This window comes from Neltuma alba, unplaced genomic scaffold (genome assembly GCF_004799145.2).
Source record: "Neltuma alba isolate B1F8T4 unplaced genomic scaffold, ASM479914v2 tig00010858_pilon, whole genome shotgun sequence".
Taxonomy (NCBI): Eukaryota; Viridiplantae; Streptophyta; class Magnoliopsida; order Fabales; family Fabaceae; genus Neltuma; species Neltuma alba.
Genome location: NW_021635652.1, coordinates 48764 through 69112, shown reverse-complemented (window position 1 = coordinate 69112; position 20349 = coordinate 48764). Strand labels below are relative to the sequence as shown.

Below are 20349 nucleotides of genomic sequence, written 5' to 3'. Positions count from 1 at the left end.
TTCCATAGGCTCCCTCTTGAGAACAGCCAAAAAAAGCGACAATTTGAGACCTTGAAGCGGTGGGCACTGCAGAATGGAAAATTTTCCAGATGAGAAGTTGTTTGTGAGGGGAGGGAGATGGACAAAAGGAATTTTCAAAAGGGATCCATATTGTATTTTAAAAATTCCTTGAAGATCAAGGGACATGCTGAAATGATTTGTTCTGGCAATCCCATGGGCTTTTTTTTTTTTTTTTGCGATTATGCTTTTAAAATTATAAGTAGTGTAGTGCTTACTAGTGTAAAACGAAAGAAATATCAAGGAACTATATACTGGGCTAAGTTCTCGTTGGTTAATTTATCTGGTATTTGATGTAATGTCTTTTTGGGGCCTTGATTACTTCTTACTCGTATTATATATGAAATAGAATGTGCCAAGCCTTTTTAATGTTGCTATTTCTGTGGGTGATGCCAGAGAAACAAAAGGAGAAAAATACTCTCTAACTTGGCAATTAAAAGAAATTTGGGACATATCGCATTATTTTTGAATAATTTGTACAGCTGATTCCCTTTCAAGCAATTTTCTTCTAGATGCAAGATTTTCAACAATCCAACAGATCAACTCAGTAACAGAATCTTATTTCTAAAAATACAAATGCTTGCAGTTTAAAGAGAAAATCAATGCACTTGAACTACAATGCCTAATTCACTTTCTACGCCAATAATTCTTCCCAAATGAAACCACTCTCCAATTCACATGGTTTCATAGATTACACATTATATCTTAAAACTGAGACACAAATCAGGGGAGACAGAGACACACTGAAGTCATGAAGGCCATATATGATTGAGGCTTCATTGTTTTACAGCTTGAGTCTCAGAACTTCTCTGCCAAAACTTAAAGTTAAGAGACCTTCTTTCAAGCATGGCCTCCACCTCCTCCATTGGAAGGCCTTTGGTCTCCGGGACAAAAATGATGACGAAGATGATGGCGGCGATGGTGATGAAAATGAAGATCATGAAGGTCCAAGAGGTGCCTATGGCGTCTGTTAAAGACAAGAAGGACTGTGCAACAATGAGGTTGGAGACCCAGTTGGAAGTGGAAGCCATCCCTCCACAGATCCCTCTGTACCTCAGAGGATAAATCTCAGAGTTGACCACCCAAGGCACAGTGCCCATCCCAGGAGAGAAGAAGATGATGTACAGTCCAAGCCCAGTTAGGGCAAGAAACCCATATTTGCTGGGACATCCCCTTGTGTACCATGGTCTATCTTCTTTCCCACACAAATCCTTCGTGGTGGAATTTGAGATCAAACACGCCCCTGGTAAAAGCTGTACAATAATTCACCTCAGTGAGAATGTAATGCTATAATACGCATACCCAACAGAAAGTAATGTTGAAAAGAGCAAAATGTACCTTATTGGATGGTGAAGCACAGAAGCCACACTCAGGAGAAGATCTGATGCACTTCATGCAATTCCAAGAGGAAGGGTTGAAAGCTGAAGAATAATCTGGGCATGTGTAATTACTGAAGTGAGAGGTATCAACGCTACTGACCATTGGTGAGTGGGTGGTGGTCTCATGAAACGCAACAGTGAGAACCACAAGAGCCATCACAACCCCAGACAAACTCACCAATAGAAGTTTCTTCCTTCCAGTCTTATCAACGAAGTATATGCTAAGAATTGACCCAAATGCATTAAGTCCGGCTGTGACCAGTGACAGAAGAAGTGCTGTTTGGTTTGAAGCAAAACCAGCAAGTTGAACTATGGTGGGACTGTAGTACATCACTGTGTTGATACCCACAAATTGCTGGAAAATTTGCAGTCCCATTCCTGCATATAATCCTCTTCTCACAGTCGTGGTCTTCAACAGCTTCAATATGCTTACTTCTTCTGAAGATGCAGATTCCTTGACTTCCATTTCAACTGATTCCTTCAAAGCATTGATCTCATCTTCAACTTCACCAGGTGGGTATATCTTCTTCAAGATTGCTTTTGCTTCTTCTTCCTTTCCCTGTTGTGTCATCCATGAAAGACAAGCAAAGATCAGATTTTTTCACGGTGGCGTTTTGTGAAAGAGTGTTTTGAAATAGCAAAGATGATGAAGGAACCTTTCGAAATAGCCAACGAGGTGATTCAGGGAGCATTAGCATGAGCGCGATCTGAATCAAAGCAGGTGCTGCTGCCACTCCTAACATCCATCTCCATGTTCCCGGTGCCTGCAACAAATGATTTCTATTATCAGATCATTGTTATCCAAAATTTTAATGCATTGAATGGGTCATTCTTAATTCAACTCTTTTTGACGTGAGACGGCTTCATTACCTTAGTGAAGGCCAAGTTGATGACATAGGAAAGGAACTGGCCGCCAGTGATGAGGAAGCCATTGAGACTGACAAGGGCGCCTCGAACTCTGGTAGGAGAAGCTTCAGAGATGTAGAGAGGTGAAGCCATGGAAGCCATTCCGACGCCGAGGCCGACGAAGACTCGGCCTACAAGCAGAATGGGGGGGCCGGTAGCGGCAGACATGATGACAGAGCCGGCGAAGAAGAGGAAATCTGCGAGCAGAATGGCCTTCTTCCTTCCAAATCTGTCGTTGATCCATCCTCCTACTGCTGCTCCCACTATGGCTCCTGCAAGTGCCATGCTCACTATCGCTTCCTGTTTCATCATCACATCGTTACATCAGAGCGAAAATTATTTTTTTGTAGTATTATATAATGGAATTAGATTCTATATTTGCCCCCTTTTTGTTGTATTCTGAGGATTGGACGCCTCATGTTGATCTGTTTTTCAGGATACAAATCTTAAGACGTGCCTTTTTAGTTCAATCGAAGCACAAATATATTTCTTAACTTGGAATTTTGTTACTAACTTCTATTACTAATGCCCTAACATCCTTTGTTTTGTTTTTTTTTTTTTTTTTCATATGATACACCGAATAAGCACCCTTCCCCCCATGATACTCCTCTGGAGAGAGAACTCAAGGTCTTATATTTATACTTGAGGAATACATCTTTAAGAAAAATTCAAGCTGACCACCTCGTTCAGATTATAGAATAATAAACCTTCTAAGATATTCACTAAAAAAAAAATTCTAAGATTAATTATTAATCAAGAAATTATTAATTAGTCTATATATAGTATAAAATGCCTAGTAAGACGTATGAGTTATAAATAGCACAACATATTTATTAAAATATATGCAACCTACAATAACCGTTCAAAATATTACTTGTGATCTTTAATATAAAAACTAGTTTTACATTTAATTTGGTCCTAGATATAAGATATCAATTTACTTTGTCTCTCATATTTATCTATTTTTTCTAAAATAATTCTTGTAGTAGTTGCATATATTAAATGTTACATCAAATAATAGTTTGAGCTATTTCAAATAATAGTTTGAGCTATTATATATGATTAACAAGGATATTTTAAGAAATATAACACTTATTTATTATAAATAACTAACTTAACAAACTTTCATAATCTACTCAAATTAATCAACTAATTCTTATCTTAAGAACTGAATGTAGTATAATAATATAGCAAGGATTAGCAAGCATCATCCTTTTGCCCGGCAGGCAACAGACAAAGTTAGCCGATATTCTTCACACTCACAGCAAAACTCTTTGAATAGAATATATGAAGCAAATAAAAAATAAATAAAATGTTTTTTATGTATTTATTCTATTGTTCAGCTTATTTCTGTCATAATAGTTTAGTTCAATAATAATAATAATAATAATAATAATGAGATTAATCTAATCTGCAGTATCCTAAGAATAAGGGAACACTAATTTGGAATTATTTGTATGGTAAGTAACTAAGTCAGTATTTTAAAAAGGCATGGAGCGTACGCTGAATTCTCATCTAATTAATTAATAACTGCAATGAGTTGGCCCTAAGTTAGACATCCAGATAAATTATGTTTAAACAGTGAAATATCAGTAGAACTTAATTAATTTATTAATTAATCCAGGTATTATTTTGTTTGTGTTGAATTTGAAATTTTGAACAAACCATCACATGCTCTTGTTTTTATGTTCAGGGTTCAGGCCTGTGGTTGGGAACCGCAGGATATAGGAAGGGGCATTATTTTCCATTAACAAAAATAGGAATAAAATTAGAGCATTTATTACTATTTTCTTACTGAAAAATGAAAATGAAGATAAGCATTAATTACCTGCAGCCATGTCTGTCTATCCACGGCTTTAAAATCATCTCTTATGTACAGAAGAGCCCCTGATATTACACCTGCACATTCCCAACACAAACAACAGCAATTTTAGTCTCAAATCATGATTTAAAAACAGAAAAGAAAAAGAAAAACATGAATGTGTGTGTGTGTGTGTGTGTGTGTGTGTTTTCTGTGTACTTGACGTGGGTGAGACACAAATATTGTCTCTTTTTTTTGTTCCGACTGTAGAAACCGAGAAAATGAGAGCATGAGAAGAAATATGAAAAAACAGAGGACAAGTAACCACACAAGCCGAAAGAACACCAACCAATAATACCATGGAAGATGGAAAAAAAAATATTGGATGCAAATACATGAAATAGTATGTTGAAAAGGAAGCAGAGCTGATTTATACTCTGTGTGTGTGTGTGTGTGATAGATAAAAGAGAAGCAGAGGAATGTTATGAGAAACAGAGGAAAACAGAGGAAGGATGAAGGAAGACACACACACGCATACAGAGAGAGAGAGAGAGAGGGTGGCAGGCAGTTACCAGTGTCATAGCCAAAGAGGAGGCCACCGATTCCAGCAGAGAAAGCGAGTTGAAGAACATAAGGATTCTTGTACGACAGAGACAAACATTCTCTGAAAGCAGAGGCATCGGCTTCTGGAATTCCGCCTTCCATGTTGAGGATTCTGGAGGAAGCTTAATGCTTGGTGGCTACTGGGTTCTTTGTTTTCTGTAGCTATCCAAACAGATAAGAGCCCAGAAGAAGAAGAAGATACCAGAGAGAGAGAGAGAGAAAGTGAGGGAGAGAGTGAGATAAGGAAGCCCTGATAGGTAATGTATTTATAGACACAAAGAAAACGCTCGTGATGATGAACGCGGTTGAAGAATCTTTCAAATCATTTGGAGTTCCCCCCCCCCCTCTATTTCTTTCTTTGTTCCTTCTGCGTTACACTTCACTAAAATTATTATTTTTAATTAATTTTGTTCAAGTGACGAGCTAATGAACTAACTCAACATGAATCAGAAATACTAAAATTACAAACAAACAAAAACAGAAAAAATGTAAACACAACCACTATGACAGTTCAAACGGAATGATATATGATATGCGAATACATAGTAGTCAAAATTCAACTCTCTTAAATGATCATAGCTAGAGAAAATTCCATGTTTTGTATTAATTTTTTTGGGGGAAACTTGGTAACCACTATAGCTATAACTTTTTTTAAAAAAATATTTTGCATTAATAATAATGTTAAAAACTTATGAATTTTAATAATTCAAATATAATATAAACAAGGTACAAATTACACGAATTAAAAAAAATAAAAAAATCATATGGTTGAAATTGTTTTAACCTTACTATATAAAGAAGAAAATAAATATGCAGCCCCAAATAAAAAGGAAAGAAATGTGATGAAGAGGGACAGGTCAAGAGAACCAGAAACATCCGAAGGTTTCTTATTTGACCGACTTTGGAGAACATACCCCGAAGATGATGGTAGGTTGGGTTGAGAGATACCCCACGTCTTCGCCTCCAAATCAATTTTCAAAACCAATCGCTTTCTTTTCTTTTTTTTAAATTTTTTTTAATTTTGAAAATTAAAATTTAAAAAAGAAAAAAAAACAGGTATTCAGCTTGTTTTTCTTTTCCTGTTCGATTTTGGAAAAACATTCTAACGTTTTCCAACTTTAAGCAAGAGAAGTTCATCAAAATAACCCGTTCTTGTCTTTGATTCTCGTTGTCAATTTTGAATTCTGACTTTGTTATGATAGCCGTTCATTATTACAGAGCTTATCATATAGAAGCGTAATTTTTTGGACTTACATATCTTATTTTTGTTCTTTTCAATTTATTTATTCATATTCTCTTATAAATCTTATTCAAAACAAATCTTTTTTTTTAAAACAAAAAGCTCTCTTACCCCACAACTGATATGGGCATGCAAAGTTTGTCAACCGTGTAAGAAGTTATACATAATTTTTATTTAAAAATTGAAATCAATTATTTACTAGAAATGGCCATTTTTTTTAAAAAAAACATATTTAGACTGAGATTAATAATGAGACACTAAGTATCCGCTAAACAAAGCCTTGTATTTGGATTCTGTGAATAAGAAAATATATAAAAATGAGTTTACCTCCACAATTAGAGCTTGAGTTAGTATGTGAGAATATAATACTCCTCCGGTCCTTAATATAAGACATAATTATTGAGTTGATTTTGATTCTAAATATAAGATCTATTTATCATATTTATTAATTTTTTCTAAATTATCTCTATAGATACTCCCTCAACTATGATCAAATAGAATGGAGAGGGAGGATATCAAGAAAGATAATTATGATATCTTAGGAAAAATATGTCATCTTTCTTATAATTAACTAACTTACCTAACTTTTTTAATTTAATCAAATTAGTTAAATAGGTTTTATATTAAGGATCATATAAGTCTTTTGTAAACGAATACTAGTATAATTTTTTAATAATAAAATCACGTGACAAGGAGAGTATTAAAGGAAAAAACAGTAGAGCAAGAAGCAGAAAAGAAATAGGAAAGGAAAGGGAAGGGAGGGTACGTCGGAGAAAGGCAAATATGCAATGAACCTAAAATTCAAAAGGTGAGGTGTGGGATCAATAATAACGAAAGCTAAGACACTAACAATAGGAAGAGAGACACTTGGCTCTTAGGCCTTATTGTCTGTAATAAAATGTGACAAGTAACAACCAAGATTCACTCACTCTCACTTACTATTATTATAATTATAGTTATTATTGTTTGTGTATTTTCATTTTCAAAGCCAAAGTGAGAATTGAACTCCTCTTTTCCGTTTTGTACATGTGTTGCTTTTCTACATGATGAATGGAATATGACTTTTCTTCCCCTCCCTCTCTCTCTTTTTACTTTTACTTTTCCACATTCTCGGATCCCTGTAGTGTGCCTTAATTTCCAGGATGCTTTTCATTCATGCTTCCACTTCTGTTGGTGTACATGTGTTCTCCTCACTTATTGATATCTGAGTTCATCATGATGTCCACGCTTCGTTCGTTCTAGTACTTAGCTTCCTATAGTTTGTTCATTATTTGAGTCAATTATGACCTATCAGTTGCTGGATGCATGTGAAATTAACAGATAATTAAGGAGACACTTCATGAACAAGGGTAGTAAAAATAGGGGTGGAATGTTAATCAATGTGTCAAAAGAAACACAATTTCATTTAATCCCAATTCTTTCAACAATTTCAACCCATGTGAGCTTTAGAAGAAGGCTCAAAAAAAAAAACACTCAATGAAATTATTAAGTGAGATATTTTGATGAACAACCTCTCTAAAAATTTGATTGTTAATAGAGTTTAATGATATTGTATGATCTATGTGGTTGATCCTATTCAGTAGGCTAAAATTCTGTTGTTGTTGTATCATCAATTCTTAAGTATGATATTCACCAACAATGGTTGGTCCTAACGAATAAAAACAATTAAGTTTCACAATAAGGTTAACGGCTTAGTAACATAATTTCATTGCTAAACTAATCAACAATGGAATTTTATTGTTTAGTGACGGAAAATTTTGCCACTAATTTTCTTTGTTGTTTTATAAACTATATGAATCAATTGATACTTTTGGGGGAAAAAAATTCTTACATTTAAGTAACTTTATTTTAACTAATTTTTTTAATCTTATAAGAGTAATTATATGTTACCCAAAAAAAAGTAATTCTAAATGCTTAAAGTAGTTGGCAAAAAATATTATTCTAAACAAAAGAAACTCTCTGTCTCCCTAATATTATAGTGTATATAATGCAAGTGTCCAACAAAAATTAACGACAGCCCCAGTCAGTTTATCAACAATCACCTTGACTGCTACTCATCAGTTAAAACTATTTCTTAGAACAACCACTCTGAACTACAATATTTTTTAGCTCTTCAAGGTTTTAGCTCTCCCAGAAATATTTTTCTTTTTTTAAGGTGGCCATTTGTTCTTACAACTCAGAAGCTTAAGCAGGATGTTCACAAGATATTATATCATATATATTTATAAAATAATGGTGATGATTGGTTGAGGCATTTGGATGGAGACAAAATATAAAGTTCTAAGGGTTTGAAATGTGGGGAATATTTTAAGTAATCTTAACTGACAAAAATGCGATTTTTTTACAACACAAAACTCCAAACATTGAAAAATGGCAATCCCTAGGCAACCTGAAGGGTCAAACACACCAGGCAATCTCTTAGGATAAGTGTTATTGATAGATCATTGATCACCGTTTCTGACAGAAAAAATATTTTTGAATTTTGACTTGTTTCATGCACAGGCTTGGGCAGTCGATCGAATGATACAGATCGAATAATTTTTTTTTTAAAAAATCACTATAAATATTACATCATGTTTATTTTTTAGTGGCTCAATTATATGAGCAAGACGAAGACTCTGATTCACATATAGAAGATGATGGGGTTAAGACTTTTTAATTTTATAATAACTTTGAAATATATGATCTCGTTAAAAGCTATCAAATCATTTTGGACTAATCCTAAATTGAGATGTGCCATTGAAGCCTTCTTGGCTTAGTTTTTGATCCTGTATTTCTTAAAAATAAAAAAGTTGGTACAATATTCGGAATAGATATTATATGTTTAAAAATGAGTGAGAAAATATCTTTTATGAAATGAAAATTCATTAAAAATAAATAAAGGGACAAAACCCTGTAAAGATTCATGAAATCTTTTTATTTCGAGTTGAGGGATTTTTTTTCCAATGCAATAATTCACATAATAGATAATATATTTAATATACAAGATGAGGTTCTACCTAGCTTCTTACGGTTAATTAATTATAAGAAAATGGAGATAGATAAGGTTCTCATGGAAAAATGTTATTTTCCATACATTGATATGTTAATGTGTATGAAGGCCTTTTTCCTTTTAAGAAAGAAATTCGAATATGATGTTTTCTTTAAAGATTCAATCTAAAAGATCATCTTTTTTTTATCTCTTTTGTTTGTTCAAGATCTTAATTAACCCCCATGATTCTTAATTACTTTAATTTGTCAAAAATATTCTTCTGGGGATATAGATAGAAAGGAACCAAACAAGAAAAGTTTTACCCGAAATTCACCCCCAAAAGAAACGGAGCAATATGATGATTCTTATGGTTTTGATCATTTCCAGGTGTTATCCAATAAACATAAAATATGAAAGATTCTAAAGCATGCATGAAAATTTAGTTTCTATATATATATATGTGTGTGTATAATTAAAAAGCTCATATATATCTCCCCCATCAAATCCACATGTTGCATAATTTGCACTTCCTTTTATTCTCAAACAAATAATATTCTTATCCAAACACAATAAAGTTGAATGATCGTATTCACAATGAAAAGTGACAATGACAAGTGATCATATATACATAAGCACATGTAATGTCTCATACTGTTTTGTCTAGCCGTGCGACATATCATATTGATACAGTTTAAACTACTTTTCAGAAGTAATTTGAGGTTTAGTTTTGGTTGTAAGTGCAAGATTTCAATCAATTTTATCCCCAAATTTAGAAATTTTAATAGGAGTAATGGCTCAGGAAACAGTTTGTTACATATAACTAACTTAAGTAATTTTTTAAATATCTATAAATTTAGTATGTAACTCCTACATTTAGAACTCTAAGAGGTACCTTTTTTTTGGTCAAAACTAGCTAGCACTACAAAAAAAATGGTGAACTAGTGATGAAATTCTTGTCACTAATCAGCAATGGAATTCTATGGCTAATAAATTAGTGACAGCTTTTGTAAATTTCATCACTAATAATTCGCTATTTTTTTAGTTGATCATAATAATCCTGAGGTTATTTTAAAATTATTTAATCATACTAAAGGGGACAATTGATTAGCTGAGGAAGTGTGCCTTCCATTATTGTACCATTTGACGGCAATTCAAAAGTCAAGACAGTTTATTTCTTTTCAGATTGTGATTTAAAGTGTTGGTTCTATGCATAGATATGATGCCATGATCTTAAATGTGTGTGCGTGTGCGTGCGTGTGTGTGTGTGTGTGTGTGTGTGTGTGTATATAATATTGTACTTTGAAATGTATAAAAGTGGTAATTTTGGTGTCAAGTTACATGTGAGCTTATAAACACACGCGTGGGGAACTTTGATATTGGATTCACGTGCTGTCGCAGTTGAATATTGATGAATCTGGAAAGGAATATAATTGTTCATCTTAAACTTGTATTAGAAAAGTAAAATTAACCAGGTTGAATAGAATAGAAACTGTATTTCTCTCAAGCAAGTTCAAAGTTCAAATATTGTGGATGAAAAAGACCATGTTTAGAGAAGTACTTTTAATTGAATTTAACAATACTTGAATATAAATCTAATAATACTGGATATCATGTAATTATCTCGGTAAAGACTAAGAAATGTGCTTCGATTGTTAGAAATTTTGGAAAACAATTTAGGCTAGATTGAATATAACTTAGAGTTTTATACGAATAGCTAGTTTTTTAGCAGAAAATTCTGCAACGAACTCACACATAGTTAATTACATTACTTCTTTTATTTACTTACAAAATGTAATCATTTGTATATGACGTGTTCAAACAAGACCATTAGATGTGCCAATGAGAAGAGTTAATTAAACAATATGAAATCTTCTAAAAAGAGATACAGAAAGGTCAAAGAGCACGTTATAAAATTATTGAGCGAAACTTTTTGATTAACAATCTGTTCAGAGATTTAGTCATTGATAGAATGCAATAGTATTGCATGACTCATATAGTCAATCTCACCAACTAAGATAAGATTTTATCGTTGTTGTTGTTAGTACAATAGCATAATTAAATTTGAGGTTTTCATTGTTGATGACATGATTGTGCCTCATTAATAAAAATAATAAAGTAGCTATAATGAAAATGATTTATCCAAGTGAGTTTAAAAATTCAGAGAAATTTATCTTCAAATTTTTTAAATATAAAGTTAATGTGGGAAAAGTCTTACCTCAATTTTCTTATATCAATTATGTCAAATTTTTCAATCACACATAGCTATGTATCTTTTTTTTTTTTATGTGAATTTATAATTAAATGTCATTAAATACTAATATTTTAAAAATAATACATATGGTTATGTTTATCAGAAAACTTGACATAATAAATATAAAGAACTTGATATAAATATTATCGGTAAATGTATAACTCCTCAATATAAAAAAAAAAAAATGAATACGCACTCTCTATAAGTTTTAAGAAATCACATTATTCATGGGTCACAAACATTACAAACTTTTCTTATATTTCATGTAAAGTACAAGACCTCTACTGGTTTAGCATCTTAATTAAATGAAAGCAAAGCGTTTGAATCTTCATAGGTCAGCTTCATATACGTAAATTATAAGCACATCTCACTCTCACACCCTTGTTAGTATTATTACATCACATTTTTAATAGTCTAAATTAAAACCAAAGATAAGATAATGTCACACACATATATAGAAATATAAAATAAAAGAGGGATTATGATGAATTTACTAACTTAGAAGCAATTCCAAAGTACGGGCGTACATTTGACCTGACGTGGATGTGAAGTAATTAGGACGACAAAAGCAAATATATTTAATTTAATTTAATCAATGCATAAGAAGTTTGGACGCAAAGGAGCCGTTGCCGACTTGAAAAGAAAAGATGAAATGAGAAAAGTCCAAAGCGTGGGGCCACTCAATCTAATATGGCAGCATGGAATAAACTAAATTAACCGGTAACGTCATGTTTGTTTGTTGGCTTTTCCAAAGTCAAGCGTTTACCAGTTTAATTATTTGATTTGAGTCACCATTTGGCACTTCAATCTGGCTTTGACACTGCTCCCCAATTTTATGGATATTAATTAATAAATTCAAGTATGTGGATCCCATGAAAGCAAATAAATTAAATTAATTCACTTAACATAAACATAATCCGTGACATGATAGTAATTAATTTGTTCAACGTGGAGAGCTTTGTGTTTTTTTGACTAAAAATTTTCAACCCTAGTTATCTGCTTTTTTTATTTTATTAACAATACAAGGTGATGTCGGTATTGTGTTAGCTTATGTGTAACTACTTTTTAGTTGAATTATTTTTGTACTTCTCCCTTGTACATATTATATTTTAGATCTAACTAGAGGAGGGTCTTAAAAATTGACAAAAAGCAAAAAATGTATATAATTCTTTTTCTAAATTTTATAAATACAGTATTAAAATGAGAATTAATTTGTTTTTATTTTTTTTTTAGAAATTTCATTATGTTGGAGCAAGCTTCTAACAATATTGTGCAGTTCATTAATTGAATAAAATTATTTATATATTATTATGATATTCATATTAACGTATATTTTAATTATTTCTTTATAAAAAAATGAAATTATAATTATGCTCCGTGTGCTAAGAAAATCCTAAACATTATTTTACCCATGTTGAGTATTATGTTTCATTGCTGGTAAAAAAAAAAAAAAGAGTATTATGTTTCATCAATTCAATTGTACCAAATGTAAGACATAGAGATATTGATCTTGACAATCTTTTGATCCAAATTAAAGAATTATAAATGACGACAAAGTAAATTACTTTAAAAGTTGCTGGAAAAGTAATTGAAAATATTTAGGTAAATTAGATGGACAGTGATATTTATAAGGGTGGAAAGTTGCAAGTGGGACGATTTGAGGTTTTAATAGCAATTCTTTTAATTGGATTTTCTAAAGGTAATTCTTTTAGTTTCATCTTGCCTGATTTAACGTTTTTTTAAAAACAGTTCAGTCCAACGAACACTTTTTAAATAAATTAATTTTAGTTCGGTAAAAAGGACTCGGCATAACTGTTAATTATCAATAAATTATGTAAGTTTGTTCAATTGTTTCAAAAATAAAAATAAAATAAATTTTAGGGAATCACTAAGTACCTTTTCAATCAGACCATTTTAAATGGAATTTTTTTTAATTATATTTGAATTTGGACCTCTATTTTACACACGGGTATCTGATCTCATCGTTATCTGAGCTCGCATGAGATGACCTGAATAAAAATATTTATCTGAAAAATATTTTTTTAAAACTAAGTCAATAAAAAGTAAAATTTGGCAGCTAAAGATAAAGTTGGGAGGTAAGTAGGTGGGACAATTGAAAAGATATGGACGAAAGAAGACCATAAGTTCATGCCCAGCACCTTTTTCTTTTTTGGCCTTATAACCAACACCTTTGAATTATATTACCTTCTTTATTTCTTTTAAAAAAACAAAATTGGAGATATGATCTGTTAAAGAAGAGAGTTACATTTTTGTTGCTTTCCAAAAAATTGTCGAAAAAGAAAATAAAAAAAATGTAAATACTAAACAAAATATCAATTTTCAAGTTTGAGATTCCTCCATGTGGCACCCCATCGCACTACGATTTTTATGTTGTTCTTGTGGTCCATTTTTTCTCAGCTCCACAACCACAAATTTGGTTTAAAAAGCCAAAAAAGTATTTATAATTTTTTTCTTTTCTTTTCGTTTTTTTAAAGAAGCAGTACGAGACAACAACTCATGTCACGATATGCCTCACGGCATATTGTTTCATATATACTGGTCCAACCTCTTTATTTAAAATATTTTGTCGTTTTATCAGAAAAATATTTTGTTACAGAAAATATTCAAATTTTGTATATTAATAATATAAATATACATGGAAGAAAACGTGTCTGGAAATATGCGACAAATATTCCTTAATAATATTTATAAATAAATAGTGCCTTTGGTTTTTAATATAAGAGTCACTTGAGAGGTTGAACTTGATTTAAAATATGAGATGCAATCCACTTATCTTTCAAATTTATAAGTTTTTTCAAACAGTCCCCAGTGATTATAAAGAGTTTTAATAAAAAGTAATTCTAATGGGTATGATTAAAAAAATAGTTTAAGAAAATAACTCACATTTATTATAAATAATTAAGTTAATTAATTTTTTTTAATATCTCTGAATTAATCATCTACTTCTTATATTAAAAATTAGAGGTAGGACTATAACATGCATGTGCAAGTCGGCAGCTCTGCCCCCCATAGTGTAAATCACTCATACTTAGTTAGGTTGTCACTGTTCGAGTGACAGATTCCAACTGCCTAATTCAACTAATGCTATTTTTACCGATAAGGATTAAATCTAACAGAATGGGCTAGTTCCTCACAATTTGATGAATTAAGGTTCGAACCCCTGTTACGAGATATGCTTATATTTAATGCTCGACACTGCCTCGAATAAGATTGTTTACAATAAGAGGATACCTGTACTTTATCAAAAAAAACTATTGCCATTTTTTGGGAATATATTTTATTATTAAAAAAATAAGTAATTTGTGAAAATAACAACAATTAAAGAAAAATTGCACAACATCAAGTTCCCCTGAATTTGAGGCGTTCGGAATCCTCAAACTTTTCAAACATTAAAGAAAAATCATTTGGTAGGTACCTTTTTTTAAATTTTTAATTTGATACCTGTATTTTTTTTTGGGAGAATGACAATGAGGTCCCAAACAAGGAAAACAATTGAAAAACAAGTCCCAGAGGTTGTCATTCTTATTATAGGACTTGTCATTATAGGCTGTTGATGTTGTTATTGGGACTTTTTAGTAGTTATTTCTCTTCTGTGGGACTTGGTTGTAATTCCCCCTTTTTTTTTGGTGGCAAACGTACTAACAAGATAAAGTTACAAAAACTAAAACTTCTAACAAAGTAAAATTAAAATATTTAATTAATGAGAAAAAACACACAAATATTAGATTAAAAAAATGAAAAAACCGCAGCTACCTTCAAAATGGTATTTCTGAACACTAAACCAAAGGGTTTACTCCCCATCAGTCTACCCATAACTTAATTAGCTGAAATAGAAGAAATTTGCTTATTAAGAGATGCAATAAAAGGCCAATACTAGCTTCTTGTTTTTTTTTTAATTACATAAGGTCTCTAGCCTCACTATGGAGGATCACTGGCATTACAGGTCACTGGCCAAAAAAAAAAAAAAACACACGAGTACTTGTCAATTTTAGATTCTAAAAATCTATTGAATTTTTCATTTTCTGATTTGCCCCTTGTTAATCATAGATTCCAAGAATGCATTAGATTAGGAGCAGTGTTTATTTGAAAAATACTGTGAATTAGGAAAATAGTAGATTAATCTTGCAACATCTAATGTTATTCAATAATTTTCTGTTTTGTCTCCGTAAAAATTATTTTCACGACAGGTAATGTGAAAATGAAACAGAGGGAGTAATAAAGCTCACAACACTACAAGAATCTTCTAGCTTATTAAACGCAGCCATAGCTGCTTTGAACTTGTCTTTTTTAACACGTCTTTTGGAGTAATAAAGCTCACATTACTGTAAGACATTTTCTAAAAAAAAAAAATCTTAAACTTCATTAACTCTATATTAAAATTCAACAGTTTTTCAATTTTATCCTTATTTAATATATACTATTATATCATATAAAAATAAAGTTAACATAAAAATAATTCACCAAAAAAAAGTTAACATAATAATAAATGGAGGGTAAAAGTGTACAATCATATAAAAAATTTCTCTCCACCTTATAAATAGAGCAAAAAAATTGTTTCTAGCTACCCTATAAATAGGATCAGAGGAGAAATTTAGTTAAAAGTAATTGTTGCTTTTAAAACTTCTATTCCCAATGAAATATATTAATTACGTAATGTTGTTTAATTAGTTAAGATATTGTTTAATTAGCTCAGAAATATAAAAACAAAGAATGTTTTTGGAAAAAAGTTAATGTTTGAGGATTAAAAAAAGTCGTCTTATATTAACAACAATGAGAAAGTATCTTTTGGAATAAAAGATAAAAGAGAATAGAGCTGTTTCTATTAGAGATTTTCTCCAAAATAATTCGTTTGCTGGTTTGATTCATTCAAATCTTCATATCTATTATTCATCAGAATGTATGAATGCAAATAATCCTTCAATTTTTTTTGCTTTTAATCTTATATATATATATATATATATATATATATTACTCTCTTAAGGAGAGGGATTCTTATCTCTTTGAATGCTTAAAATTACCTATCTCTTCAAAACTATCCTTACAAAATAATACATATCATAACTCAATTCTCATCTCTTTAATTTAAATTAATCCCTCTCTCCATCTTAATTTTTTTTTTCTTTGGCCATTGTCTCTCCATCTTAATTACTTGTATATATAGTATCCATATCATGATATCAAGGGCATTTGTTTGTTAAGCTTAGTAGATTTTTCAAAATAACTTATAAATAAGATTGTAAAAGACAACTCATAGATAGGAACGAAGAGAGAATAATAAAATATTTAATCAACAGATAATAAATTTTGGCCAAAAGAAACAGACAACAATTGGAATTCAGCTTTCTCATCATCAAAATCAAACAACCAAAATCTTGGGGCCAACGATTGAGCAACAAAAAGAATAATATAAAAAATAATAATAACTGCAAATTGCAAATCGTCGACATTGAACCATTGTATGATAGTGACAAAAACCATAGAATCTTAAGACAAAACTAGCCACATATATTTATATGGAAGAACGATACTAAGCAATCCACTAAAACGCTTTAAAGATAAGTTTGATGCAACATTTAAGAAAATAAATCATTACAAGAGGGATTTCTTGTGTACTATAAAAAGATTTAAAAAGTTAATTGATAAAACATTTCATTCGGAAAAAAATTTAAAGAAAATTGATGTCAATTGAGCAGTATAAAATATAAAATCTATAGAAATTACAAATTATATAAATAATGTAACTCATTTATCATGTCATAATTAAGACAGGGGTTTATTAGTATATATAAACTGAAGAAATACAGGACCGCATGTACAAATAAATCCTCCGTTCAAAATTATAAGGACGAACTTTTAAATAATTTATATACTCCAATATAAACTAGTTAATTGCTTTTACAATTACACATCTTTTTTCATATTTATCCTTATTAAAAATGCCTTATATTTTTAAACATGATTTTTCAAAAAAAAATCGTATAATTTTGGAGAGAGTGTGAATTGGTTTATTGCAGTTTTATTTACTAAAATTGATCAGCACATTAAATAAATAAAAAGAACATCATATGAAGGGAAAAAAAATCTGAATACCGCACGCATCAAAAGTAATTATGATGTAGGCTGATATTTGAAAAGAATTTCCCACTTAAGGGAGATAAGATGCCAGTATCATTTCATCTTGATTAGTCCTATGATGTCACGGACCCAATACAATCATGTGTTTTCAATTTGGGGTACGATGAATAAAATACCACAACTTGCATTCACAGATATAATGATTGATTTCCCACTACACAGAGAATAAGATCCTAACATCACACAACATTTTTATTAATCTAATTTGCGCAATTGCAGTACAACCAATACATATGTATATCATGCGTGCGACCCCATTATATAATTAAAATGGCAACTTGAAGCTGCAAATTGAAAAATGTGATTATGCAAATTGCAGTTGCATGTTATTGAAACTTTATTTATATGTATGCAAACAAACGCAACTTGAATGTTATACATATCCAATATATTTCTAGATGTTCAAACATATCAATGCTAAGGAAGTGGGATTGCACCATGTAAAAGTTTGATTCTAGATTGGTAATCACCTGTTCAAGGTATAAATTCCATTACCTAGAAAGTTCTGCTGATAGGATCGGAGTCAGAATTTAATTGTGAGATGGTTAAGACTGAAAAGCAAATATTTAATATAAAATTTTGTAAAAATTTTAATGGTAGGAATGTAAAAAATAATAATATAACACATTTAGTCTTTATTATAAAATTTATTTAAATAATTTCAGTAAATTAAGAAAGTTAGATAAATGAGTTCATTATAAGAAATGTGAAGTGATTTTTTTAAAATACTCTTGGTTATATTAGATATCAATTTATAAGTTAGATAAACTAGTTAGTTTGAAAAAATAAGAAATATAAGAAATAAAATAAGATTAAAATCTTACAGTTAGGACCAAATCCAATTCCTTGACTAGTTTATATATTAAGAAATAAAGGGAGTATATACTACTGGGAGTATTTAAAAGTGTTTTTGTTTAATGATGTTGCTCTGAATTAATTAAAAAAAAGAGTAATACCATCTTTTTAGTGAAAACTAAAGTTAACTGTTAAAATATTAACATTGACTATTAACATTTTTTATGAAAAAAGTGAAATTGTTCATTCTTCACTTTTATAAATAAATAAAGTTTCTGGATATTCACAACTCCTTCGTGAATATAAAATTACCCTTAATCCATGTAAAAAAATGTACATAGATGACGAATAGTCAATTTATGTATAGCAACAATGCGTCCTATATGATTGCATTACTAATTATTTTAAATGTCGCTGTAATGGATGAGAATTGGAGATCTTTTTAAAATAATTTTTCAGTATTAACGATAAATACAGTCATTGATATGTAGATATATGTGTGTGTGTGTGGGTGTGTCCTATGCAACTTGATTTTTTTAATTTATTGGGAAACAATTTTATATGACAATATAATTAAACACGACAATGTGTATTAATTAAATGTCTCTATATTGTGATTCTTATCACAGACCGATTATGATATTGATGTATGATGACAAAAATATGAACTTTTATGAACCATAATATCCAATAAACAAAGCAGATTCCAAAATATGTACTTTTATTAAATCGTCCGAATCTGGGTTTTGCACCTGATACCTCACGATCGAAGAAATATATTGAGTTAGGCTTTAACATATTATATAATTCAAAATGATCACGATGATCTTTCTTTGAAATACTTGTGATGATCCAAAATTGAATTTGTAAATATTGAGAGGATTTATATCATCAAAGGTAGATGTCAATTTAAGCCTAACCTGTTTTGGAAACAATAGCAAGTGGAAAACCAACCAAAGTGATACATATATGATAAAATGTCCTACGCACGCGGGTGCGCACTCACCACCATACTGGTAAACTAATGAATTAGTTATTTGACGATTGCTTTGATCTAGAGTTTGAGACTGCTTCACTAGATTGGATTTTGTATACTACCTCCGGTCTTACTTATAAGACCTTATTTGTAGTCTTTAAATGATGTCTCATAATTAGGACCGGATGTAGTTTTTTTTCTAATGTTAATTTTAAAATGACATTGTTTTGAGTTTTAAAAAAAGTGGCCTATCATATTTGTGCTTCATTAGCTATTTTTTATTGGATTATGTGTGATTTATATATGAATACTCTATTTATTTATAAAGTAATATTTTTTTTATTTAAATGTGATTCTTTTCACACACAGGCAACTTTTGACAAAAAAAATTCAGTAATATCGGGGTAGAGTAGGTGCCATCTAATTCTTTTTTGGGGCCAACAATAACAAATGGAAAACTAAAACAACCAAAGTAATATACTCAATCATTGTTATGTGCAAAATCAGGGAAGAATATAGTCACTCCTTTTTTTTTCCCAAGGGCAAATAACAAATGGAAAAGTAACCAACCTGTGGAAATATGCTAGAATTAAATACTAATTAATTAATTCTAGCGGATATATTTCCTCACAACCAATTATTGATAGTCAGGCAATAGAATGTACTATTTATATATACCACGCTCATATAATTAAATTCTCACCAATTTAGGGATTATACCCCACCGTCGAGAAGGTAGAACCTAAATATTCTATGAACAAGAACCTAATTATTCTATATAACTTTTTCTTTTTCCATGTCGAAAGGACTAAACGTTTTTACGTGCCTTTTTTCCCCTTAATTTCATTTGTGATCTTGCTCTTACATATATTCTTTCTTTTTTTTTCCTTTTTGGGTGCTTATTGACCTTTACTATTTAATTTCCAGCTGCCAGCTGATTGTAATGCATCACATAAGCTAGCAAATCACTTGCGCAATTTATAATTATTGAGATTTGAAAATTTTCTACTTCTCTCTAGGTGACCTTTCTCATGGGTAATGTGAGTTTCCTTTCCTTTTAAGAAAATTACATGGGTGAATACTGATACTATGAGCACAAATTTAAAGAGAAAATCCAAGTCCAAAAGACTATCTTGTAGAGTGGGAGAACTAATACCACTTATAAATCATACTAAATTTGTAAGGATCCTCTATATGAACTCATAAATGTTTAT

The 20349-nt window shown here is 30.6% G+C and overlaps 1 protein-coding gene across 2 annotated transcripts; it reads right to left on the bottom strand.

Moving 5' to 3' along the window:
• Positions 1-490: 490 nt before the first annotated feature.
• On the bottom strand, positions 491-18636 carry LOC114759528 (probable inositol transporter 2). Of its 2 annotated transcripts, XM_028948719.1 has the most exons (7): positions 18626-18636; positions 4716-4902; positions 4171-4241; positions 2307-2642; positions 2093-2200; positions 1396-1995; positions 491-1310 (listed from the first exon to the last, which is right to left on the bottom strand). In XM_028948719.1, exons 2-7 carry the CDS (start codon positions 4846-4848, stop codon positions 834-836), a joined length of 1725 nt encoding a protein of 574 aa, XP_028804552.1. In that variant the 5' UTR covers positions 4849-4902; positions 18626-18636; the 3' UTR covers positions 491-833. The 2 variants fall into 2 exon arrangements, with proteins under 2 accessions (XP_028804552.1, XP_028804551.1); XM_028948718.1 differs by lacking the exon at positions 18626-18636 and having other exon boundaries at positions 4716-4976.
• Positions 18637-20349: the final 1713 nt, after the last annotated feature.